Source organism: Staurois parvus, unplaced genomic scaffold, assembly GCF_062004578.1.
Source record: "Staurois parvus isolate SC_StPar_1 unplaced genomic scaffold, SC_StPar_1.0 ptg000057l, whole genome shotgun sequence".
NCBI classification, from domain to species: domain Eukaryota; kingdom Metazoa; phylum Chordata; class Amphibia; order Anura; family Ranidae; genus Staurois; species Staurois parvus.
The window spans coordinates 344,947-368,150 of NW_028317853.1; the positions used below are offsets into that span (position 1 = coordinate 344,947).

At 41.0% G+C, this 23,204-nt stretch overlaps 1 protein-coding gene across 1 annotated transcript in view; it reads right to left on the bottom strand.

The window, feature by feature from the left end:
- Nucleotides 1-23,204, bottom strand: part of LOC149469920 (putative pleckstrin homology domain-containing family N member 1) — a 102,927-nt gene that overhangs the window by 15,879 nt on the left and 63,844 nt on the right. Inside the window, exons 5-9 of the mRNA XM_089668380.1 lie at nucleotides 21,234-21,320; nucleotides 19,746-19,818; nucleotides 14,935-15,077; nucleotides 9,500-9,646; nucleotides 3,166-3,252 (exon numbers count right to left, since the gene is read on the bottom strand). Coding sequence (XP_089524506.1) covers nucleotides 3,166-3,252; nucleotides 9,500-9,646; nucleotides 14,935-15,077; nucleotides 19,746-19,818; nucleotides 21,234-21,320 — 537 coding nt within the window. The remainder of the gene's footprint in view (nucleotides 1-3,165; nucleotides 3,253-9,499; nucleotides 9,647-14,934; nucleotides 15,078-19,745; nucleotides 19,819-21,233; nucleotides 21,321-23,204) is intronic.

The window sequence follows — 23,204 nt, forward strand, 5'->3', positions numbered from 1 at the left end:
GACATTGCTCTTTATTTGCCTCTCTCCCTCTACCATGATATTAATGTTATGCCGCAGCATCTTCCTTCGGCCAGCAAGGGGAGAGCTAAAGCCAAGAAAGCCCATAGAATTCTATGGAGAGCGCTGAGAATCCTGGGAATTGTAGTTTGAAATGGCAGCCATACAATTGCTACACTATAATGGTTACACTAAAGATCCCAATAGGCACTGTGCAGTAGGAGGAGTGGAGAAAAGATTTTTATTAAACTGCCCCAAAAAGTTCTTAGCACTGAGGGAGTTTGATACAGAGGACCTCCGTCTGAAAATTCACCTGCCAGTGAGAGACCATAACAATGGAAATCCAAGTCTGAGACTGGAAATGAGGATACCCAGGAGCAGCACAACACCGCCCACATCACAGCATCTGCACCACTGCTGTAGAGAGACTGTCCACTCACCCTCTGCTTCCCACCATTGATCACCATTGGGCCTTCCCTTTTACAACAAGAGGTCACCGCAGCATCCCAGGGACTAGTGAGAGGGCTATTCACCCATTGCTGATACTGCTAACAGGGACTGAGCCATTGAGAGGGCACAAAGTGTACCCAATCTATACTGAACCCATGTTGCACTCTATACCATACCTAATCCAAACCTAGAATGCACCTATTCCAAACTTATACCGCATTGTACCAAACCTTTCCACATCTGCACCATGTCTATCTTGAACCTGTGCTGAAACTATACCACATATATAATGGACCTATACTGCATGCAGGTTAACTGGCACTGTTATTAAGTGCACCAATGCTCTTATAGGGCCACATCAATAACCAACAAAAGAACATCTTAAAGGATTGCCCCTCCCATAATAATTATTCTGCAAGCCCCTTTGTTCCCCTGCCTCCTCCACAATCATCCTCCTTTTCTTTTGGAAAGTGCATGCCCAATCAGTCTAAGACTAGCATTGCCACCATAAATGTGCTCTGGCAGTATTGTTTGCCTAACCCTCCCGTCCATCCAAGTATAAATTCAGTACAGTCCATGGGACGGCTGGCAAGGGGCAGGCTGGCATTCCTTGTGCAAAGTACGCATTACGGCGCTAAGTACATGGCACTTTAAACAGGGCACTTTGACTAAGGCAAGTATAAACATTAGTGCTCCACCTCAAGTAGATTGTATGTGCTCTTACCTCTTTCTGTCTGCCATGTTTTCTTCTTTAATGTCAATGGCCAACAATGATAGCCCTGAAAAAACTGAAAGACTCCCTCAAGAGTTGGTTCTGGCCAGCTCAGTGGATTGCTTTAAAAAAGGCCTGGATTCTTTCTTAGATACACCGAATATAACTGGATACTAACATTTATAGGTAAAGTTGATCCAGGGAATATCTGATTGCCTCTCGGGGGATCAGGAAGGATTTTTTTTCCCCTGCAGGGGCAAATTGGATCATGCTTTGCTGGGGTTGTTTTGCCTTCCTCTGGATCAACTGTGGGTATAGGATTGTAACTTTTTTTTTTTTAATGGTTGAACTGGATGGACTTTTGTCTTTTTTCAGCCAGACTAACTATGTAACTATGAAAGAGCCAGTATGCACAGGCAACACATAAATCAATTGTACGTAAAATTAGTAGATTAGAGTGTGACTATACTAATACATGTGTAACAGTGCAACCACACTGGCGAAATTACGCAACAACAATGAACAAGTGACAGAAAGCCAGTAAAAGCATACACTGGCATGTACAGATTAATAAATGCAATAAACGCATCCTTTTTAGGCAAATTAATGGAAACATGCAGCACACTGAGAAAGTGGGTCCTATAAGAAAGCTAAGCTTCCAGTTTGTTTTAAACAGATACAAACCATTATCATTGGCGTTGTAAAAAACATAATAGTCAAGCCCGAAATATGGAGATAAAGACTCTTTAGCTTTTGGCTTTTATACCTCCATAAGGTACTATCTGCTCTCCAGGCAGTTTGATAAGGTGATTGAACTACAAATGCATTTACAGTATTTTATCTTGAAGTGTATGTAAACCCTTACAATGAACTTCTTTTATTTGCTCCATTTTGATATATTAAATAAACCATCAAATAAGCTGAAAAAAATTGATTGTATTAGAAATTCAGTGCTGTTCTTTTTCTTTTGGCCGCTTTGTCTCCGGAAAAGTAGTTATACAAGCCATAGACGGGTCGTTTATCACCCGAATTTTCGTCCGCACGAAAAATCGGCCGATATTCATGCCGTTAGTGGGGCCAGCCTGTCGGCCGTTTTTCGCGGATCTTCTCGTTTAGTTTTATCGGTCATGCTGGAAAATCCGCAAAAATCTGTCGCTTTTCGTGGACATTGGTGGAAGCATCGGCAACGGGGCAGACTGATTTTTTTTTTTCTGCTGAAAATTCGCCCAATAAACGGCCCGTCTATGGCCTGCCTTAGTACTTTTAGTCCTTGTTTTGGGACAACAGAATGATTAGCCTTTGTGTTTTAGAGATGGTAGGAAAAAATGCTGTATGTTATCAGTCAACAGGACTTAGGAGTGCATTTCTGGCAGATCAACAAGTATTTTTTTGTACTTGTAGGTTCTTTAAAGAGTAAATGTGCGCGTCCTACAGACATATAATGCATATTTTTTTGCCCTGACATTTGCTGTTTATTGAAATCATTATCCAATAGTATAATATTGAGCTACCTGTACTATTGGGCACCATAATGCTAGCATGGTTTGCTATGAGGACAGATTAATTTTGGGTTTCATTTGTAGGTGTGGGCTTTTTCAATTTTCTTTAGCAACTTTAGGCTCACAAAGGTCTTTGAAAAGTGTTAAACAAATACTTGGTAATACATAGTGCCAACCAACACTCACATTATGCTGCTGAAAATTGACCTTTAATTGATTGTTAGTGGATTCTGCATGTCATTGCTAGTTAAATTATCAGACACAGCCAAGAGGCTAACATTTTAACACTGAGGTCAAGCTTGCTTACTATGTAGAGGTCCTTCAGTTCTATTCTTTAAGTAATAATACATAGACTCACAGCTGGTAAAGTTCCACCCATACAACAGTTACTGAGATGTCAGATGGAATACAGGGCCCACAAACATACCCATATGCACTTACTGTGTGGATGTTATATTAAGAACTGGCATTAGTAGAATAAATTCTGAATACTCCTCAAAAACTTACATGGTGCATAACAGTCGTTCTATCAGGATCTACAGATAGGAAGATTAAATCTTCTGGAAAGAGCACCATAATCCGATCCTCAAAATCCTTTAAAAAAGGAAATAGGTGTCATTATTTGTACAAATGCAAATAAAATTAGTACACAGTTCAATTTAAAATTAACCATAAAAGCCAAAATAAAAGCAGAAGTCATAGTTTCATACAATTGCAAATATAAAAGGAAGTCACATACTATGATTCAGTAGTATTTCATGAGTAGTTTTAGTCTGAAACTTTAGAGTGCTAATGCTGAGACAAACAGAATATGGAAATACCTATTGAGAGAAGAACTCATTTGAAGTCCAGTACAGCGACTACATTCATAAGGGTCATAGAGGATCATAGTAATGAGAAAAGACCACTGTAACTGAGTTGATTTACACCATAGGAGATGATAGTAAGAAAAAACATAATCACACTATATGAAAGTACTGTATATATAAATCACCATATAAAAACTTTGTATGTAAAGAGTAATTCCATCCCCCCCCACACACACACTGGTTGCAAGCTCTACTTACCCTCTCCATGTTCCAGTGTTGTCCCCAACTTCTTCCTACACTCAGCACTGGATGGATGGATGACAGGCAGCTTTGGTCTACCCATTTCCTGTGAACCCAGCCTGTCATTGACACACACCCTGGGGGTGCGTTATCACACAGCCTGAGCTCATAGTATTCCTTGACTGATATGACATCATTGCATGAATGAGCACTATTCAGCCAGGGGGAATGGATTACCTTCCTTTACAGAGAAAATATGAAATGAAAAAGGTAAGTATAGTGTGTTTGTCCTTTAACCTTTTTTTGAAAAAAGGGGTCCAGAGGGCTTCAGGAAGGGTAGGTGGGCTAGAGGAAGTAAACATAAAGAACTAGAGTTTTCCTTTAAGATCAATGCAAAGACAAAGTTCAGAGGTTGAATGAAAAACTGTTCTCCAGCTATGTAAAGGATTATTTAAAAAAAAATTAGAATAGTCATCTTGAGATGAAACAGAGAGTAATGCAATGATCCACTGCAAGATGGAGGCTACAATACTTGATTCTAAGAATCTGGCAATCTTGGGTTGACAATTTTTGCCCCCAAGCTTTAAAAAGACATCATTAGAACCTTAAATGAGGCCCATCCTAGCCTGCAGATTAGGCCCCACTACAGTACTAGTGCATGTTGGGTGGATTGAAAAAGACCTCAACCTCATCCCTCCCCTTCATTCCCTAATTCTTTCCTTCTCTTCTCTCTATTGATACCAAAATTTCACTTTACACTACACTCCATTTGTTAAACCTTAGGGCTCCTAGGCTCATGCTTTCCCTGAGATTGTGGGGACCATTTATTCGATGTACCTTTAGCATTTGTCATTAGGAGATTTGTCTCATATGCCATTGCCCTTGGTTTTATAAACCTAAATTGAAATTTCTCCAGCACTTGTGTTTTTTTAAGACTGTATGTACATATTCTTTACTATACCATACTGATTTGTGATTTTGCACTGTTCCTTTATCTCAATAAAGATATTGAACAAGGAAATTTGAAATAGTCATTAGGAACCTGTTCTAGCAGATTTAGTGGAATGTTTCAAAAAAAGGTTGGATGCTATTCCAAGAACTAAAAAACATACGGATTACTTACAGCTATAAAACAAATAGCAGAATGATAATCCAGGATTTATATGGTTTGGGAATCAAAAAGCATTGTACCCACGATCAGCAGATTTCGGGTGCTATTGTCAGGAATGGACTCACCTGCCGTGTGGGCTGCAGTACCAGGGCTGGCCAGTGGGTGCTCTTAGCAGCCAAAAGATCACTCCTGCAATCAAGCCATCACCTGAGGCATATTGCAGGAGGTGTATTTAATGAGTGGCCAGGCCTGCAGTCAGGGCCTTGGTGTTGTTTCCCATGAGCCCCTGTATCTTGTTCCCTGTGCATCTGTTCCTGAGAGAAGTTACCTTGTTGCCGACCCTGCCTGATCCTGATTCCTGTTGACCATCTCCTGCTCTGACTCCTGGCTCGTCCCTGACTATTCTTCTGCCTACTCCTATGCTGTTTGACCTCCTGTTGCTGTACCTTGGCTTGTGACCCGTTTACTCTTTGCCTGCTGCTCTGTACTGATCTGCCTCCACCGTTACCGACCCGGCTTGTCTGACTACGCTACACTCCATACTGTCATCCATCCATCCTGCACGGATCCAGTCACTACTGTCCGAACCTGCCAGCCCCTTCACATCAGGCTTTCCCCCTGTACATACCCTCGGCGGACCCCTCTACCACAGTTGGGTGCACTCAGGGGCCGCGACCTGGTCTCAGTCCTGTGCCAAGTCCATCCCCACCATCATCAGGGGCTCTGGTGAAAAGGCAGACTGGGGCTTAGACTCCGCGCCCTGGGGAATCCCGTTCTGTGGGTACTAGAAATCCCGCCGGGCGGTGCCTGACAGTACCTTACAGCCTGCCTGACCATTCCACCTCTCCAGCCCTGACTACGCCTGTGTTCCTGAAGCCTGCTACTTCCCTGTGTCAGTCCACACATTTCTGGTCATACCCGGATCCCTGACAGCTATGCAGGAATCCTGCAGTCTTGTATGGGCAAGCAGATACACACTGACAGGAAGAATCAATGAACTACCACAGTACTCAACAGCGTCATGGTAGTTCATTGAGAACTACAAGCTGACAGCCACAAAGGCTGTCGGTACTTGTAGTTTTTCATGAAAACAAATTGTGAATGAATGATGCGGCCGAGCGGCCAGAGATGGTTTTTTTAAAAAAAATAGTGACATCTAGTGGAGGGAGAAGATTCCCTGCTAGCTGTCACTAGATGCAGGGGAGCGGGCGGCGGCTCTGGGAGAGGGAACATTTTACATGTTGCACCCTAAAAACAGGTGGAACGTGTCACGTTTCCAAAGGTGAACTTATCCTTTAAGCCTTTTTGCCTTTCTCTCGATCAGCGGGGCTTAAAAGGAGGCATCTTTTCAAGACTGAACTGAACAGACCTATGTATTTTTGCTACTTATTTAACTGCAAATCATTTTCAACACAACTTAAAGCCTGTCTAAAGCCACTGAGATTTTCCTTTCAGAATGATAAAGAGACATTTACATGGAAAGTTGACATACTAAATATCTTAAAATGTAATGTACCTGTAATCTTTTTACCTAGACTCCTGTAGACGTAGTAATTAAGGCCCTTTAACAAGGCATTACAATAAAGTCCACCTCTCAGTTTTTCAGATGGACCTGATCAGAACCTCTATGCAGCTCTATGGACAGGCAGATGTAAATTGACCTGTGTCCATTTACACCCACCTACCTCTGAGTCCGTCCAGGTCAAGAAGGACTGTGTCCTTTCCATTTTTCCAAATCTAAACGTGACAGGTCGGAGGTAGCCTGATGTAAATAGACACAAGTCAATTTACATCCAGCCGCCCATACAGTTTTCATGTTTCCACTGTGTTGATGCAGACAAAAGTGAATGATGTAAAAAAACTGACATCTGTCCTGTTAAGCTCTGATTCAGAAGGGGATCTGCCCATGGATCCCTTGCTGATCTGAGGGAAATGGCTTTGTGTGAAAGGGTCCTAAGTCTAAAAGGCTGTGATCTCAGCTGGGCATGACTGTTCACTGACATGGTTCCAGCATCTAAGCAGCTACAACAGCATCAAGGGTGCAATGTTGTAGTGATTTCACAGCAGGAGGATGAGCATTTGTACCCAATTAAAGGAAGAGCATATCCAATGGTTCTAACGGCAGGGCATCATCAGCCATTTACAAAATGTTCTACCAGGTACATAGTAAAACCTAGATCACTTTAACATTAGTCTGTGACTTCCCTACATATAAGCAAGAAAATGCATTTAGGATTATTTTGTCCTGTTCAGCTCTGATTCAGAAGGGGATCTGCCCACGGATCCCCTGCTGATCTGAGGGAAATGGCTTTGTGTGAAAGGGTCCTAAGTCTAAAAGGCTGTGATCTCAGCTGGGCATGACTGTTCACTGACATGGTTCCAGCATCTAAGCAGCTACAACAGCATCAAGGGTGCAATGTTGTAGTGATTTCATAGCAGAAGGATGAGCATTTGTACCCAATTAAAGGAAAAGCCTATGCAATGGTTCTAACGGCAGGGCATCATCAGCCATTTACAAAATGTTCTACCATGTACATAGCACAACCTACATCACTTTAACATTAGTCTGTGACTTCCCTACATATAAGCAAGAAAATGCATTTAGGATTATTTTCTATTTGCCAACCAAACTGCACAGAAAGAAAATGGGAAGTCTGTGTCATTGTATTCAGAAGGCCAATTTGCATCAGTATGTTTACAAAGTATTGATTGTAGTTTAGCAGAATACAGTCTTTATCTTTCTTTGGAAGCAGACCTGAAACAGATCTGCAGTAAAATGCGTGCATTCTGAATCAAACATGTGTTTTTAAAAAAGCAACAGGGAAAATGAAAGCTTAGTGTGAACATTTCTTTCTACAATTGTTAGTTCTTCTCATGAAACATCTACAAGAAGAATGTGTTATCGATTCTGTGTTCCCCTTCCATATAATGTATCACCACTTTCCACAACCTCCTGTGCATCCAACATGCTTACCTCCAATAATCTCCACTAACCCATGAACCCAAGATAACTGAGTCTGTTCTCCATTGATCCAGAAATATGATTCTTTGAACATTTTTCCTTGGTACAATCTATTCTGTCATACTATCTGCTTACATATTGACTTTAGTTTTCTAAACACAAAAACTGAATCAAATGCTTGAATGAGTCTTAAAACTCCTATAAAGTGACCCTGAACGTCAGGATTTCTAGATACATCTTTTGAGCTCTAGGGATTATGGCCCAAGTGTTGCTATTTGCATATCCTGTTTCACAAACTCTAGAAAATACACTATATTGCCAAAAGTATTGGGACACATCGCCAAATCATTGGATTCAGGTGTTCCAATCACCTCCACCACAGTGTATAAAATCAAGCACCTAGGCATGCAGACTTCTTCTACAGACATTTGTGAAATAATGGGTTGTTCTCAGGAGCTCAGTGGATTCAAGCGTGGTACCGTGATAGGTTGCCACCTGTGCAATAAGGCCATCCGTGAAATCTCCTTGCTTCTAAATATTCTACGATCAACTGTTAGTGGTATTATAACAAAGTGCAAGCAACTGGTAACAATAGAAACTCATTCACCAAGTGATAGGTCACGTAAAATGACAGAGCGGGGTCAGCGCATGCTGAAGCGCACAGTGCGCAGAAGTCGCCAACTATCTGCAGAGTTAATAGCTAAAGACCTCCAAACTTTGTGTGGCCTTTAGATTAGCACAACAGTGCATAGAGAGCTTTATGGAATGGGTTTCCATGGCCGAGCAGCTGCATCTAAGCCTTACATCACTAAGTGCAATGCAAAGCATCACATGCAGTGGTGTAAAGCACGCCACCACTGGATTCTAGAGCAGTAGAGACGTGTTCTCTGGAGTGATGAATCATGTGTGGCAATCCGATGGATATGTCTGGGTTAAGCAGTTGCCAAGAGAACGGTATTTGTCTGACTGCATTGTGCCAAGTGTAAAGTTTGGTGGAGGAGGGATTATGGTGTGGGGTTGTTTTTCAGGGGTTGGGCTTGGCCCCTTAGTTCCAGTGAAGGGAACTCTTAAGGCGTCAGCACAAAAAGACATTTTGGACAATTCTGTGCTCCCAACTTTGTGGCAACAGTTTGGGGATGGCCCCTTCCTGTTCTACCATGACTGGGCACCAGTGCACAAAGCAAGGTCCATAAAGACATAGACGGGTGAGTTTGGGGTGGAGGAACTTGACTGCCTTGCATAGAGTCCTGACCTCAACCCAATGGAACACCTTTGGGATGAATTAGAGTGGAGACTGAGAGCCAGGCCTTCTCGTACGACATCAGTGCCTGACCTCAAAAATGGGCTTCTGGAAGAATGGTCAAACCTTCCCATAGACACACTCCTAAACCTTGTGGACAGCCTTCCCAGAAGAGTTGAAGCTGTTATAGCTGCAAAGGGTGGGCTAACTTAATATTGAAGCCTACAGACTAAGACTGGGATGCCATTAAAGTTCATGTGCTGGTAAAGTCAGGCGTCCCAATACTTTTGGCAATATAGTGTATATCTGTGAATAAAACAAACATTGTTTATTTAATTCATTTATGGACATCCTAATTAAAGAATTCTTGAAGACCAGTTGGAAAAAAAACATGGAATTTCTTATATACAGTACATATAGGATTCCTCCTACAGTGACAGTGAACAAAAGTAACTCATTTCACTCAGATCAGGACCTACTCCGTCTATCGTGTGAGCTGCTCTCACTGCTGAAAGGTAGACGGCGCTACCCATGTGTTGGATTGGCTTGCCTTCCCAATTCAGGATGGGGCATGATAACAGATACCTCACTAGCTCCTTCTTCTTCCACAAGTGGTCACATGGAATCTTTAAGAGGAAACAAAAAGAGACATATTAGCAGCAAAGCCTAATACTTAAATGTTTTTACAGAAGCCATATAAAACTATTATCACCATCAAATCAAAAATTAGACACCCAAATCGAAAATTAGAAAGACGTAACACTATAAAATATTATGATGTTCAATTAATCCAATGCAATTCTCCAAAAATTTGCCTAATGAGAAATCACAATCTTTCTCTGGGAATGAGAAATTCCACTTAGGAAAGTTTTCGGCAAAATGCACTGGAGGCAATTACAGTACAGGTGAAATTGGTTTCACAGAATAATGCCAAAATAATTTCTCCGCAGTTCTTAGTCCTTAGTTCAGTCAATGTCACTCATTGTGGATGCTTTAGCCTGGGGTCCGAGACATCAATTTGTTAGGCATACAGTTATGTCTCCAGGTAATCCCAAAGCAAACCTGTTCTTATTTTAAACCTGTTGTCACACCAGACCTGAAAAGTAGGCACCTAGAGATGTAATCATTGTTTTTTTTCTATATTTTCCAAAGGACCAAAGAACCTCTAAGTGCAGGACCATCTGTTAACAAATCTCAGCTATAACTTTGAAGCCAACCTGGCCCCCACCTGCCCTCCTTTTTGGTAATTATGGCTGCCTATGAAAGCTAAGAACCAATACTGAAGCGTGGGAGGAAGTAGGGGAATTATCCACATATATGTACCAGTTGTTTTCAGGTCTGCAGTAACTTTAGCAGGTGAATACAAATTTATTTTAAGTCTGCCAACTGACACATATGTACTTCTGTGTCCATACTCAGGGAACCTCATATTCACCCAAAAATAGTGGCTATATTATGACACAAAGAGATACAGACAGGAAAGGCTGGAAGCATGTTGCATTCTCAAACATCCATCCTTTCCTTCAGCTTTGAGTACATAGGATTGCTGTTCCAACTGTCAGCATGATTTGAAATTTCAGTTAGTATGCAGGTGTGATAAGAAAAAGAAAAAGGAGAGCTCCAAGTTATTGCACATAACCTCCTAGATTGTAAGCTTCAAGGAGCAGGGCCCTCGAACGCCTCATGTATCGCATTGTATTGTTATTGTACTGTCGCATGTATTGTCTCCCATTATATTGTACAGCGCTGAGCAAACTGTTGGCGCTTTATAAATACTGTATAATAATAATAATAATAGCACTGTTTAAAACAATGACGACAATTGTTCAGTGAATATCCTACATGGGTAAATGTTGCTGTTTATATATCCTTAGCAATTAGCTTTATTAATAGCATTGGTGACACTAAAAAAATGTCATAAGGTTACAAGTTCAATGCAAACTCCTGGACTGCATTTACTTTAATACTGCTTCACCAGCATAATAGCTGCTAGTAGTATTTATGCCATTAGGAACAAAGGAAACCAGAGCAAAAGGAAGGAGCTAAGTAAAACTCCAGAAATCATATTAAGTATACTTTTCCACCAGTAGGGGGCACTCTTTCACTTTCTGTAAAGCTATGAGGAGCGCAAGCTATTGTTTGGATAAACTGATAAATCTCTGAAAATGAAATACAGGCATACCTCGGTTTATGGACGCTTCGGTTAATGTAATTTTCGGTTTATGAATAAAAATCCATTGAAAATAATTCCTCAGTTTACAAATATTTTTTGCAATACAAATGGATTAATTAATTTTCAATGCATTTATGATTTTTTTTAATCATGTCCCTGTACAGTACTATGCCTTTAAAGTGCACTTTATAAAGCGTTTTGAACAGATAAGACTTTTTTTTACTTTTTTTCTTCTGACCTCTGGAATGGATTAATTGGTTTTCAATGCATTTACGAATTAATTTTTAATCATGTCCCTGTACAGTATTTATGCCTTTAAAATGCACTTTATGAAGAGTTTTGAACAGATAAAATACTTTTTTTTAACTTTTTTCTGACCTCCGGAATGGATTAATTGGTTTTCAATGCATTCCTATGGGAAACCGTGTTTCAGTTTACAAATTATTTGCAATACGAAAAGTCCCTCAGAACACATTAAATTCGTAAAGCGAGGTACGCCTGTACAGTAAAATATTCTATAGCACAGCAATCGCCAACCTTTTGGACCTCACAGACTACTAAATTCATCATTTTAAATCCCGCAGACCACTATTATGAATTTGTTTTAAAAGATAAATACATTTGTAAAATAATGATCAGAGAACTTCCATTTTTATTAATATGAAATGCACCTATTTAATATAAGAAAATTATAAATGCTTATTTTATCATAACAAAATCTTTAAAGGTTGTTTATTGTAACAAAATATTAAAGTTAGTTTAATTATTACAAAATGATTGAAGCTTATTTAAGTATTACACATTTTTAGTGTGATATTTGTTCCTGCTTGCTTGAAATACGTTTATGGATTTTTGGCTCCAATTACATTACTGCAAGACGGAAAGCCGTTTTTACTTCAAGCCGAGACTGGTACCGACAATACTGAAGTGTATGGCTCGGCAATGGTTGCCTCATACAACGTAAGACTACCCTGACGTCACGCTGCACCTCTCTTAATTCCCCCTCTCTAGTACAGTTTGTGAATTTAGTGCAATATAAAGGTGAAAATTGTCATTCGAAATATAAGAATATTGTAGAATATTATTTTTGTTTTATTATATACAAAACATAAAAAATGCAAACAATGTTTCGATTTTTCTACGGACCACCAAAATTTTCAGTGGTCCACGCACCATCGGTTGGTGACCGCTGCTATGGCACCATAAAATTTGCCAACGATGTATATATTTTAGCAACTGAACCTAAATAACATCACTTTGCACAATAATTCTACCTAAATGACATGTAATTAATTTCATTATGGACATCAAGATTTTAATAAGGCAGCAAACAACCCATAATATCCAATTAAAAATGATTTTCTGTGCACGGTTAACATTTGAACTCTTGTTTCTATGAGTTACTGCACATTATCTCTGTTTCAGCTCTTGAAATAAATAGTGTGTACAAGTATAAAGAGAACATATTGGGCAGCACAGTGGCTAAATGGTTAGCACTTCCACCTGGCAGTACTAGGATCCTTGGTTTGAATCCCAACCATGGCACCACCTGCCTGGAGTTTGCATGTTCTCCCTGTGTCTGTGTGGGTTTCCTCTGGGTACTCCAGTTTCCTCCCACACTCCAAAGACATGCTGGTAGGTTAATTGGCTCCTGTCTAAATTGGCCCTAGTATGTGTATGTATAAATGTGAGTTAGGGACTTTAGATTGTATGCCCCTTGAGGGTTAGGGACTGATGTGAATGTACAATATATATGTAAAGTGTTGTGTAAATTGACAGTGCTATATAAGTACCTGAAATAAATAAATAAACATATAGGTCCTACATGACTACACTGGACACAATTCATAGGAAACCAGTTCTGTAAGGGAAGTAATGAGATTGTTCTCATTCAGGCAGGGGCAGTAGCCTGGCCTCCTGTCTACCAATGGAAGAAGATAGACAAAGGAGGGGCTGGAAAGAGTGTTGAAGAATTTGGATGAGTTCCATAGGAGGCAGGAAAAAGCATTTGGAGGAGGCAGTGATGCATTGGGAAGAAATAGGAGACTGCCAGTGAAAGGCACATCGTCCAATAGTCTAGGAAGAATGCAGTAGGTAAAATCAACTAAAAAGTGGTGTTCCCTTAATGTCTTAAACTATTCAACAAAGATAAATATGCCATAAACCTGGCTTAATCAGGGGGACGTACAATTCATATATGTCAATATCATGCAGCCACCAGGAGTGACACAACCAGCAACAGATTCATCCTACAAAACCTAGACCAACTTATTGGACTCTTTCACTTTCTCTCCATTGACCAATTTGACCTTCCAGACTAGACCTTGGCGGACCTCCCTCCCTCCACCCAGTCTCCACCGCAGCATCAGTACAGAAACCCAAACATGAAAAAGTAGATCAAGACAATCTGCTTTTGAACCAGTTACCAGCGACCACTATTTCCCCAAGGATCCAGGCTATACATGAGTCCTTTTCCTATTGGGAGTAACTTGACATTGATTATGTGAAGTGATAGGAAGGGGAAATGGAAACCTGCTATTTACCGTTGATGTCATTTTTCTAGTGATGAGGATATGATAGGAGTTCAATTTGGAGGATTGCATTGAAGTTTTTTTGACTCTTCTTTCTAAAGAGTCCACATGCTCTGGTAAGAGTCTCCATTATGTAAGTCTCCTGCACTTCTGGTGTATGGATTGTGTAGGTGCACGATGCTTTCATTTTCATGGGATATAGCAACACTGGATTTTCTTTTATTTACTTTTCATATATCACAAACTATTGTTATCATTCTGGGCACTTTATTAGAAATAATTTTGTGTATTTAGTGCCACAATTTGTCTTTACTTTTATTTTTACACAAGTCATATATATGGTCAAGGGGTGAGAATCCTCTTTTAAATTGATAATAATATCACCTAAACATAAGCTGGCCACACACTAATGGAATTTCAGTAAAAAAAAAAATTCATTTTCAAAACATTCATTCCATTTCCTAGTGGTTATTGGGGTCAAATCGATATTTCTTTGCTACCATAGCGACAAGAAAATTCTAAGGATAGGATGGAATTTTTTTCTTGAACTAAGAAAATTTAAACTGTGAATTTTCATTTGTGAAAAATCATACAGATTGTAGTGTGCAAGTTCCGGGCTCAAAATATTCCTGTTTAATACATCTGGGATTCAAATAAAGTAGCAGGCCTGGAAATTAACAATTTTTCAGAATTTCCACACAAACGGTTAAGGAGACTTCTACTGTGTATGGATATGGAGAGCTTTTTGTTGGGTGTCCCAGCTCTGCCTTCCATTTTGAAATCCCTCACCTCCTCTCCTGCTGAATTCTCTGTATTAATACATTTAAAAAATGAAAAAAAATTAATATCCCTTTGTAAGTCTAAAAGGGAAGCAGGTCTGACTCAATTTCAAAATCATGGACCATGATATCTATTGAAATATACAACAGCAGGAGGTTTTAATTTGCCAACAAAAAAACTAGATTGTTTGTTAGATGGAGTTAATTCATCTCACAATACAAATGGGTGTCTATGTGACCAGCTGAGAGATACAGTATCAGCATTGCATTGAGGGATAAGATGTGGCATGCTTATGTATTGACTAATAATAAAGGTCGTAGGCACTCTGTAAGCACCCGATAATCACTAGATTAATGTGTTTTTAGTAAAGCAAGTCAAACGTTAACACAAGAAACATGTTTTGAAGATGCTGTACTATCTGTAAACTCACTAAATAAGACAAGACGCTGATAGATGGAGAGGCTGGAGAGTAATGGGTATTGGCCGCTTGGATGTGATCCTGTAGAGCTGAAATCCACAGACTCCTCTCACTGGAACTGAGACAGGACACCTGCCGTGGCTCTATCATTGGGCCTGCAAACATTAGAATGAGGAAATAAACAATGACAGTTAGACATTTTAATAAAGAATTTATGGTCTGTACAGAAGGCAATCTCATTTTTTGGAAAATGCAGCAATATAAGTCATACTTCATTCAGATTTCATCACACTGGAGGCATCAGAGCAATTAAAGATTATTTCTGATTATAGCTGTTTGTAAGGGGGTTGCAATTGAGCTGAGTTAGGTGCTGCCCCAGACGGGAGGGTTAGGGCTAATGTTTCCCAGGTCTTTTGCTTGGCTGGCTCTTTAGGTCTGACCCACTGGTCCTGTGGATGTATAAGGGACAGTGGTCTGGGGCCAAAGGAGACACACATGCATGCCATGGGAATATACAGTATCTTATGGTATGACAAATTCTCCATCATTTTGGGGGGGACCTCTGGGACAAGTGGTCCTCCCCAAAGACTCCAGCTGCTGGACACTACTAATAACCATGGACTTTACTACTGATGGACTCCACCTTTTGCAGGTATGCTGGGGCAGCACATAGCCTGAGTTAGGGATTAGGAATGTAGGGAAAAGGACTGTTCTTGTGCATGTTGACTTTGTCATGTTTTGCACTTTTATAAGTAAAGCGTTGAAACTTTGCTTCTGCCTGATGAAGAGTTATTAAAGGAGTGCATTGCAAATAAATGCCACATATCACACTTGGTCTACAGCTTTGGGTCACTAAACACATTGGGGTATGAAGAGACAACACTAAGAGGCATCCTGGTGAGAAGTCAGACAAGTGGATACCAAGGGTAACAAAAGCCAACAGTCAGTCAAGCAGCCTGTCATTAGCGTGTACCTGTTACAGGTGGGATGGCCCCTAGCAGAGAGGGAGGTGTTGTTGGCACTTCTTCTGCCAGTGGTTTTTCTGCCATAGCAATGGGATTGGATCAGTGCTGCAGAGGTTCCCATCCTGCACAGATGTACGGCAGCTCAAGAGTCAAGTTAAGTGCAGGTACAGAGCCTGAGCTAGGTGCATGGCGGGGCCCATTCTGCTACTGAGAGAGGTAGTGGAGAACACTGGACAGATGGATGTAGACAAGGCTCAGCATGTTCCTTCTAATTGCAAGTTACAGTATAGGTCAACACTGGGACCCAAGAGTTAACTGGAGGACAGTTATGGTGCAAGTGTACACGTTCACCTCTGAGAGTGAAGGCGTGCCTTAAGGTTGAGTATTCCTCCATGGTGGCCTCAGCCTTGTCCCAGGGCATTGATGAAAATGGCACAGAGCAAAGGTATATGCTAGGAGAGTGATCCTGTTATAGCTGCCTAGCGTAGCCCAGATCAACCCACCCCAGGACAGTCCTCTTATGTGACTCAAACTTGGTGCCCAATGGGTTAATGGAAAAACATGGAGGAAAGTTCCTTCATCACCTGCCACCCCCCTGCACTTTAACTTATGGCATGATGTAAACAGTTCGTTAAGTTGTCAAGAAAGACCAGTTATGATCGTAAACTGTTAAATACTAACTCATGTCAGCCTATATAAAGGTGGCAGAAGGTGAGCAGGAGCAAGACCAAGACAAGACCTACTGGCACCCAAGGCGAGGATGCTGAAGTGTGTCTCCCCAGCTCTTTAATTTGGCTCTACGAAAGCTCAGTAAATAAAATTAATAAAGGCAAGCTACCTATAGATTTTAGGGTTAAAACAGTAATTGGGGTTAGTGTTTATTCTGCAATTTATTCCTTTTATAAAAGTTCTAGAATCATGTTTCTGGCACACAGTATTTTTTAAATGTGGTGCATGAAACATGATAAAAAAACTACTAATGTAAAAAGTATTCATACAGTACAAATGATTTTGAAAAAAATCAGAGAAAAAATACTAAGGGAAGGACGAAATGAGGAATTAAAAAAAATAATTAAGGTTCATTAAAGTGAAGCTGCAGTCAAAATGTAAAAAATAAAAAACACTTGCCTGTGCCTCCATCCAATGGTGTCCTCACCGCAGCCGGTTTCTCCGGCTGTCCTCTCTCCCCAGTGCCGGCATCTTAAGTGTAGGCACCTGGCTGGGACAGCTTGTGGCTTCAAAGCCGGGTGCCCATTACGCATGCCCAAGTAGCCCTGCCCCTTGAGAATGGTCCCGTAGTCTTCTGGGACCTGTCACGTGTCCCAGACGACTACAGGGAGGGAAGACAATCCTGTGTAATCAGTCCTGCAGATTATACAGGGAGAACACAGATCTTCCTGTGTAATCATCAAAGATCTGTGACAGATGGATCCTGTGCTCTGTTTACAGAGTGGCTGCTGCCACACTGACACTCGTGTAAAGTGACATTGGTTATACAAGGAGCAGCACACTCCCAATGTAAACTGCAGGATTGAATTGTCGGTTTAACAGCTCAGTCCTGCACAATGCAGGACATGGCTGGGCTCCCACCTTAGCTGCACCTTCTGCAGTATGCTGCCCAAAGCTGGTGCTTCTTCTGCCTCTGACTAGCCATGTGTGTCCCCATGAACAATAAAAAAACCCCAAGATTTAAATAAAAACTGTCAGACACCAGAGCTACAACCTATGATGAAAAATTTTACAGAAATTATCTTCAGGGAAAAGTGCATGTGAAATAACCTTCCTATTGGAGCCAATCATCATATCTGAGGACAGTAGGAAGTCCTGGGCATCTGGAAGAATATATTTGCTTATATCTCCGAGATTGTTGGCTGTTTCAGAATGGGATTTTCATTGAATGTTGAATACAGCTGGAGAAACAACAGAGTCAGTGCAGCAGGGAGCCAGACATTTGAATCACTTTAATGGGCTGCCATTTTTTTATAGCAATGGTGACACTTCTGGGGGCCCATTCACACCAGAGTGGTCTGTTGCAGTGTGCTTTAATGCACATGTATTTTGCCTTGCGCCAAGGTGCACAGCTACAGCCCATTCATTTGAATCAGCTGCCTAATGTATGACAACTAACCAAATGTAGCACTACCCCCTTGGGGGTTGCTGAGAGATTTGGGTCCCCCTAAAGTCCTGTGCAGCCAGGCAATCAGCATTCTCCACAAAAGCTTGCATTCAAAGTAAAAAATCAGACTTTGAGCTTTTGTTTTGTTGTTTATTGAGGGGATTTAGAACTGGGATAGGGTAAGGGGGTATAGGATGCCCAGGGAAACCAACAACTGAGGACAAACTTCCCAGAACTATTCACAAGCTTCTCTTCTGCACCAAATTCTCTGTTGGAGAGCTAGCCAGCATCCCCTTGATGTACCACCCCAGACCCTAGATGAAATTCTCCTCTGTGCCCAGCAATCTGTAGGTTTTCCTGGGCAGGGGGTCTAGTTCCTGTCCCTTTAAATGGGTGAACAATGATTAGTAGGGGGCTAATTTGGTTTCCCACCAGAGTGTTCCTTCCCCTATCTGCTCAAGGGGTGCAGGTGTACTCACTCAGATGCTCTTCTGTACCGTTTGTGGGTTGGCTGGTGCTACTAGGCCTATCAGCTGGGCTGCTCATTCCCTGCCATACAGGTGGTCCTTTCTCAGGTGACCAGTGAGTTCAAAATTGTCCTCCTTTCCAGCTCTAGGTTCGCAGGTAGGCCGCATCCCACTAGGCCTCCTGGCAGCCTCCTTCCTCAGCCTCACATCTTCCTCTCAACTCTCCACACTCCTGCTACTGAGCAGACGCCAACACTTTTAAGGGAGTCCCAGCAACTTGCCAAGTCTTCTGTTGGGGATTGGCTGAGGTCCCTCAAGAGTGCAGCCAGCCACTCCTCAGATCCACCCACTGCCTACAAGGCATTGATCCAAAAGCCTTAGGGGGAAATTCCAGAGGGGCTGGCCCGCAAAGCCTCCCACTCTTGACCACAACTTGACCCCTCTGGCTGATACACTTGAGCAGCTCCTGTCTAACTATTAGGATCTATCTCCGCCTAGCTAAACTAGGAGGGCGCTACATAAAAATCACCTGTGCTGCATTTTCTATAGCATAGAGCAAGGGTCTCAAAACTATGGCCCTCCAGCTGTTGAAGTACTACAAGTCCCATCATGCCTCTGCCTCTTGGAGTCCTGTCTGTGGCTGTCAGAGTCTTGTAAGGCCTCATGGGACTTGCAGTTCCTCAACACCTGGAGGGCCATAGTTTGGAGACCCCTGGCATAGAGCATGGCAGTGCTTTACTGTGCATTGTGTTGCAACTCAGGGGTGTTGGGTTGCCATTCACAATCAAATGCCACCACAGCACATCAAATGCAAGCAAAGCGTATTACTGAAGCACAATAATATTAAAGTAAATTAGGAGCTATCACAAACTTGATAAGTTCTTTTTAGCATTTGTTTATTTTACATAATCTCAACATTTGCTGTATATAGTTTATTTATTAAACTGAAAACTAAATATACTTTCAAACTTTATATGCAAGTCTGTGACGAATCTTGCAATAATAGGGAAAGGACCCAGAACAAGTCCATGTGGCATTCATGCTGTGTATTTCATTCACTCTAGCATCAGATGCATGGTAATGCCTGTAGTGGACAGGACATGGCTGGGCGGGAAGACACCCCTGACCTGGACCTTTCCTTTCTGCCTAATATTGAACACAGAATTTTATTCTAACTATAATCTACATGACTTCTTTTAAGAGAAGGTAAAGAGTGTCTGGTTTACTGATTGCTGCTGTAAGGTAGGTATAGGTATTATGAGTTTATATACTCACCGCTGATTTCAAAAGTGTAGCCATTATTTCTTTGGTCCCATACTACTCTCATTCCAGAAAGAGGCAAAAGTCCCTATAAAAAAGACACACGCCTTACTATTAGGAATGATACACCATCTGGTCAAACCCTCGTATTCTTTTATTAATTGTTTTTAGATAATTTACAAAAATAAAAGTGAGCAGCTACTAGTACTTTTAAGAAAGACATACGTACCAATCTATTAGGTCCAGTGCTGTCCTACTAGCACTCAAAGTCTTCACCACTCAATAGGTTCCTACACTGCCATCTTGGATTTACTGAAGCTTACTGATGATTCACAGCCTGCTCTCCAATGCGCATTAATGAGATCTGTCAGTTGTGGTTGAGTGGTCCAGTAGCTTCCAAGGATGTTTGCTATGATCTCAGGAGGTTGTAAGAGCTGGGGAGTGGGGTTTGCAGACTGAGAAAGCATGCTATGGGGAAATTGTAAGTGAAGGTCTACTTTAAGAAATTATTTCTATGTACATTTTGTCTGTGGTACATCTATATCTCTACAACAGCCATTTTCAACCACGGTTATTCCCACTGGTCTCCAATGAATTTTTGAACATGAGTTTTTCTAGGATAAAGATTGAGAAAGGCTTGTCTAAAATACTTCTATACTATATTGTTTTAGCTGATCATCCACAATAGTCACATTATTGTGCCACCTTCCTGTTAAGTTTGTAATTAGAACATCGAGTGGGATCAAGAAAGGGTGGATAAATATGTTTTCAAATGTTGTATAATTTAGCTAAATGCCCCAACAGTAGTATTTTTAGGATTGCAAACTGTAATTGTTGGTTGTTACTTTCCTCAGATATTTAGCTGAAAGCTGTGACAGTCCTTTTCTGCAGCCATGTATTCAGAGGCCTAATCAGACAGTGCAGTGCTAAAAATGTATTTATTTATTTCAGGTACTGATATTTATTTATTTATTTATTTCAGGTACGCCGTCAATTTATGCAGCGCTTTACATATATATTGTACATTCACATCAGTCCCTAACCCTCAAGAGGTGTATAATCTAAGGTCCATAACTCACATTCATACATACACATACTAGGGCCAATTTAGACAGGATCCAATTAACCTACCAGCATGTCTTTGGAGTGTGGGAGGAAGCCAGAGTACCCAGAGGAAACCCACGCAAGCACAGGGAGAACATGCAAACTCCATGCAGGAGGTGCCATGGTCAGGAATCGAACCCATGACCTATTTACTGCAAGGCAGATGTGCTAACCACTAAGCCACTGTGCTCAGCATCAAGATTTGAGGAGCCCCTGAAACCTTGAAATCCTAATTATTATTACTTTTACAGTTTAATACCTTTATTAAGGACTCAGACAAAAAGATGGGGGAGAGAACATCATTTCTAAAGTATTATTTATGACCTCATAAGCAGTTTTACGCTCTATACCCCTTGCAGTTACCCCTCAGTATTTATCAACACATAAATTATACTATACCTGATACATAAATCTCCTCTCTTGATGATCCATGGACAAAATGAGTAAATGCAGAGGAAAGAGAACCATGAAGACCTCTGTCATTTCCTGTGAAGAACAGTAAGAATTGTCATGCAAACATTTTTACATAAAGGGTATTAATTGGGGGTAAATTAATGCTAAAAGCAATTAACCACTTGCCCTCCAGAGGATTTACCCCCCTTCCTGACCAGGCCATTTTTGCGATTCTGGCGCTGTGTTACTTTAACTGACAATTGCAAAATCATGCAACGCTGCACCCAAATTACATTCATGCCGTTGTTTTCCTACTAATGCAGCTTTCTTTCAGTGGTATTTGATCATCTGTATGTTTTTTATTTTTTGGCACTATAAACAATTTTGAAAAAAACTCCAATATTTTTTACTTTTTGCTATAAACCATATCCAGTAAAACATTTTTAAAAAGTAAATTTCGTTATAAATTTAGGCCAAAATGTATTCTGCTACATGTCTTTGCTAAAAAAAATCCCAATATATGTAAATTAATTGGTTTACATGTAGGTTATAGCGTCTACAAATGGCGGTATATATACTGGAATTTTTTTTTAATGTTAGTAATGGCGGCGATCAGCAACTTATAGCAGGACTGTGGGACCGCGGCGGGTATTCTGACACTGGGGGGGGGAACAGACTAACTGCTACTGACTAATAAAAAGCACTGACACTGTACTAATGACACTGAACAGGAAGGGGTTAACATCTGGGGCGATCAAAGGGTTAACTGTGTGCTGTTTTGCAGTGTTGTCTGTGTGTGCTTTACTGTGCAGGCACGCTGCTTTATATTACTCTGCAATATGAAGCAGCATGCTGGTGCTGACAGGGGAGAGATCTGTATTGTTTACATATAAACCTCTCCTCTGTCAGTGTTCCTCAGCGATTGCTGGGTGCCGGCGGGGAATCTCCGACAGGGACCTGGTGATTGACAGCTGTAGACACAAAGGCGGCGTGCGTAGTGTGACACGTGGGCACCCCCACCTACAAGGAAATACAAAATCACACATATATATATTATATATATATATATATATATATATATATGTGATTTTGCGCAACCCTGCCGCCCTGTAGCAGTACTTCTGCTATAGGGCGGTCGGGAAGCAGTTAAAGTGACTGTGAAACATCTATTTTTTTCTCAAAATAATAAACATGTTATACTTACCTGCTCTGTGTAATGGTTTTGCATGGTTTTGCTATGGTTGCACTCATGCAGACTTGATCCCAAGCCAGGCTGTATGCATCTATAGACAACACAGCACAGCTCGAACCTGCTCCCTTCTCACAGTATTTGACTGACAGCAGCAGGAACCAATATCTCCCACTGCTTCTGAGTCTCCTGTGAGAAGAGTGAGAGCAGAGAAAACATGCTGCAGACAGACACAGCGCTGGATCGAGATCAGGTTCAGGTAAGTGTTTAAGAGGGGACTGGGGGGGGGCAGCTTTTGAAGGGTTTTTTACCTTAATGCAGAGAGTGCATTGAGGTAAAAACCTTTTTTGCCTTTCTAATAACTTTAAAGGGGACTTGTGATAGGAATATAGGAGCTTTACTTCCTGATTTGGTTTTGATGGAAAGTGCTCTGAATATATCATGCTCACCCTTGCCTATTCTTTCTTCTCTCTCTTCACCTGTGCTCTACGGAAAAGGCTTTGATGATATGCAATGTGCCTATGGTATTTTTTATCTCTTGTGTCTGCCATAATCCTCAGTATTTTTTATTCCATTTGTTTATTTCCATTTTTTATTTGTCTCTCCTTCCTAAAATGCCATCTAGTAAAAGGCTTTCATTATGTGCAGCATCTCTTTGTTATATTTCTGGTTCCTGGTCTCTGACATACAGTTGCAAGAAAAAGTATGTGAACCCCTTGGGATTCCGTAGAGTTTTGCATGAATTGGGCATAAAATGTGCTCTGAACGTCATCTAAGTCACAACAATA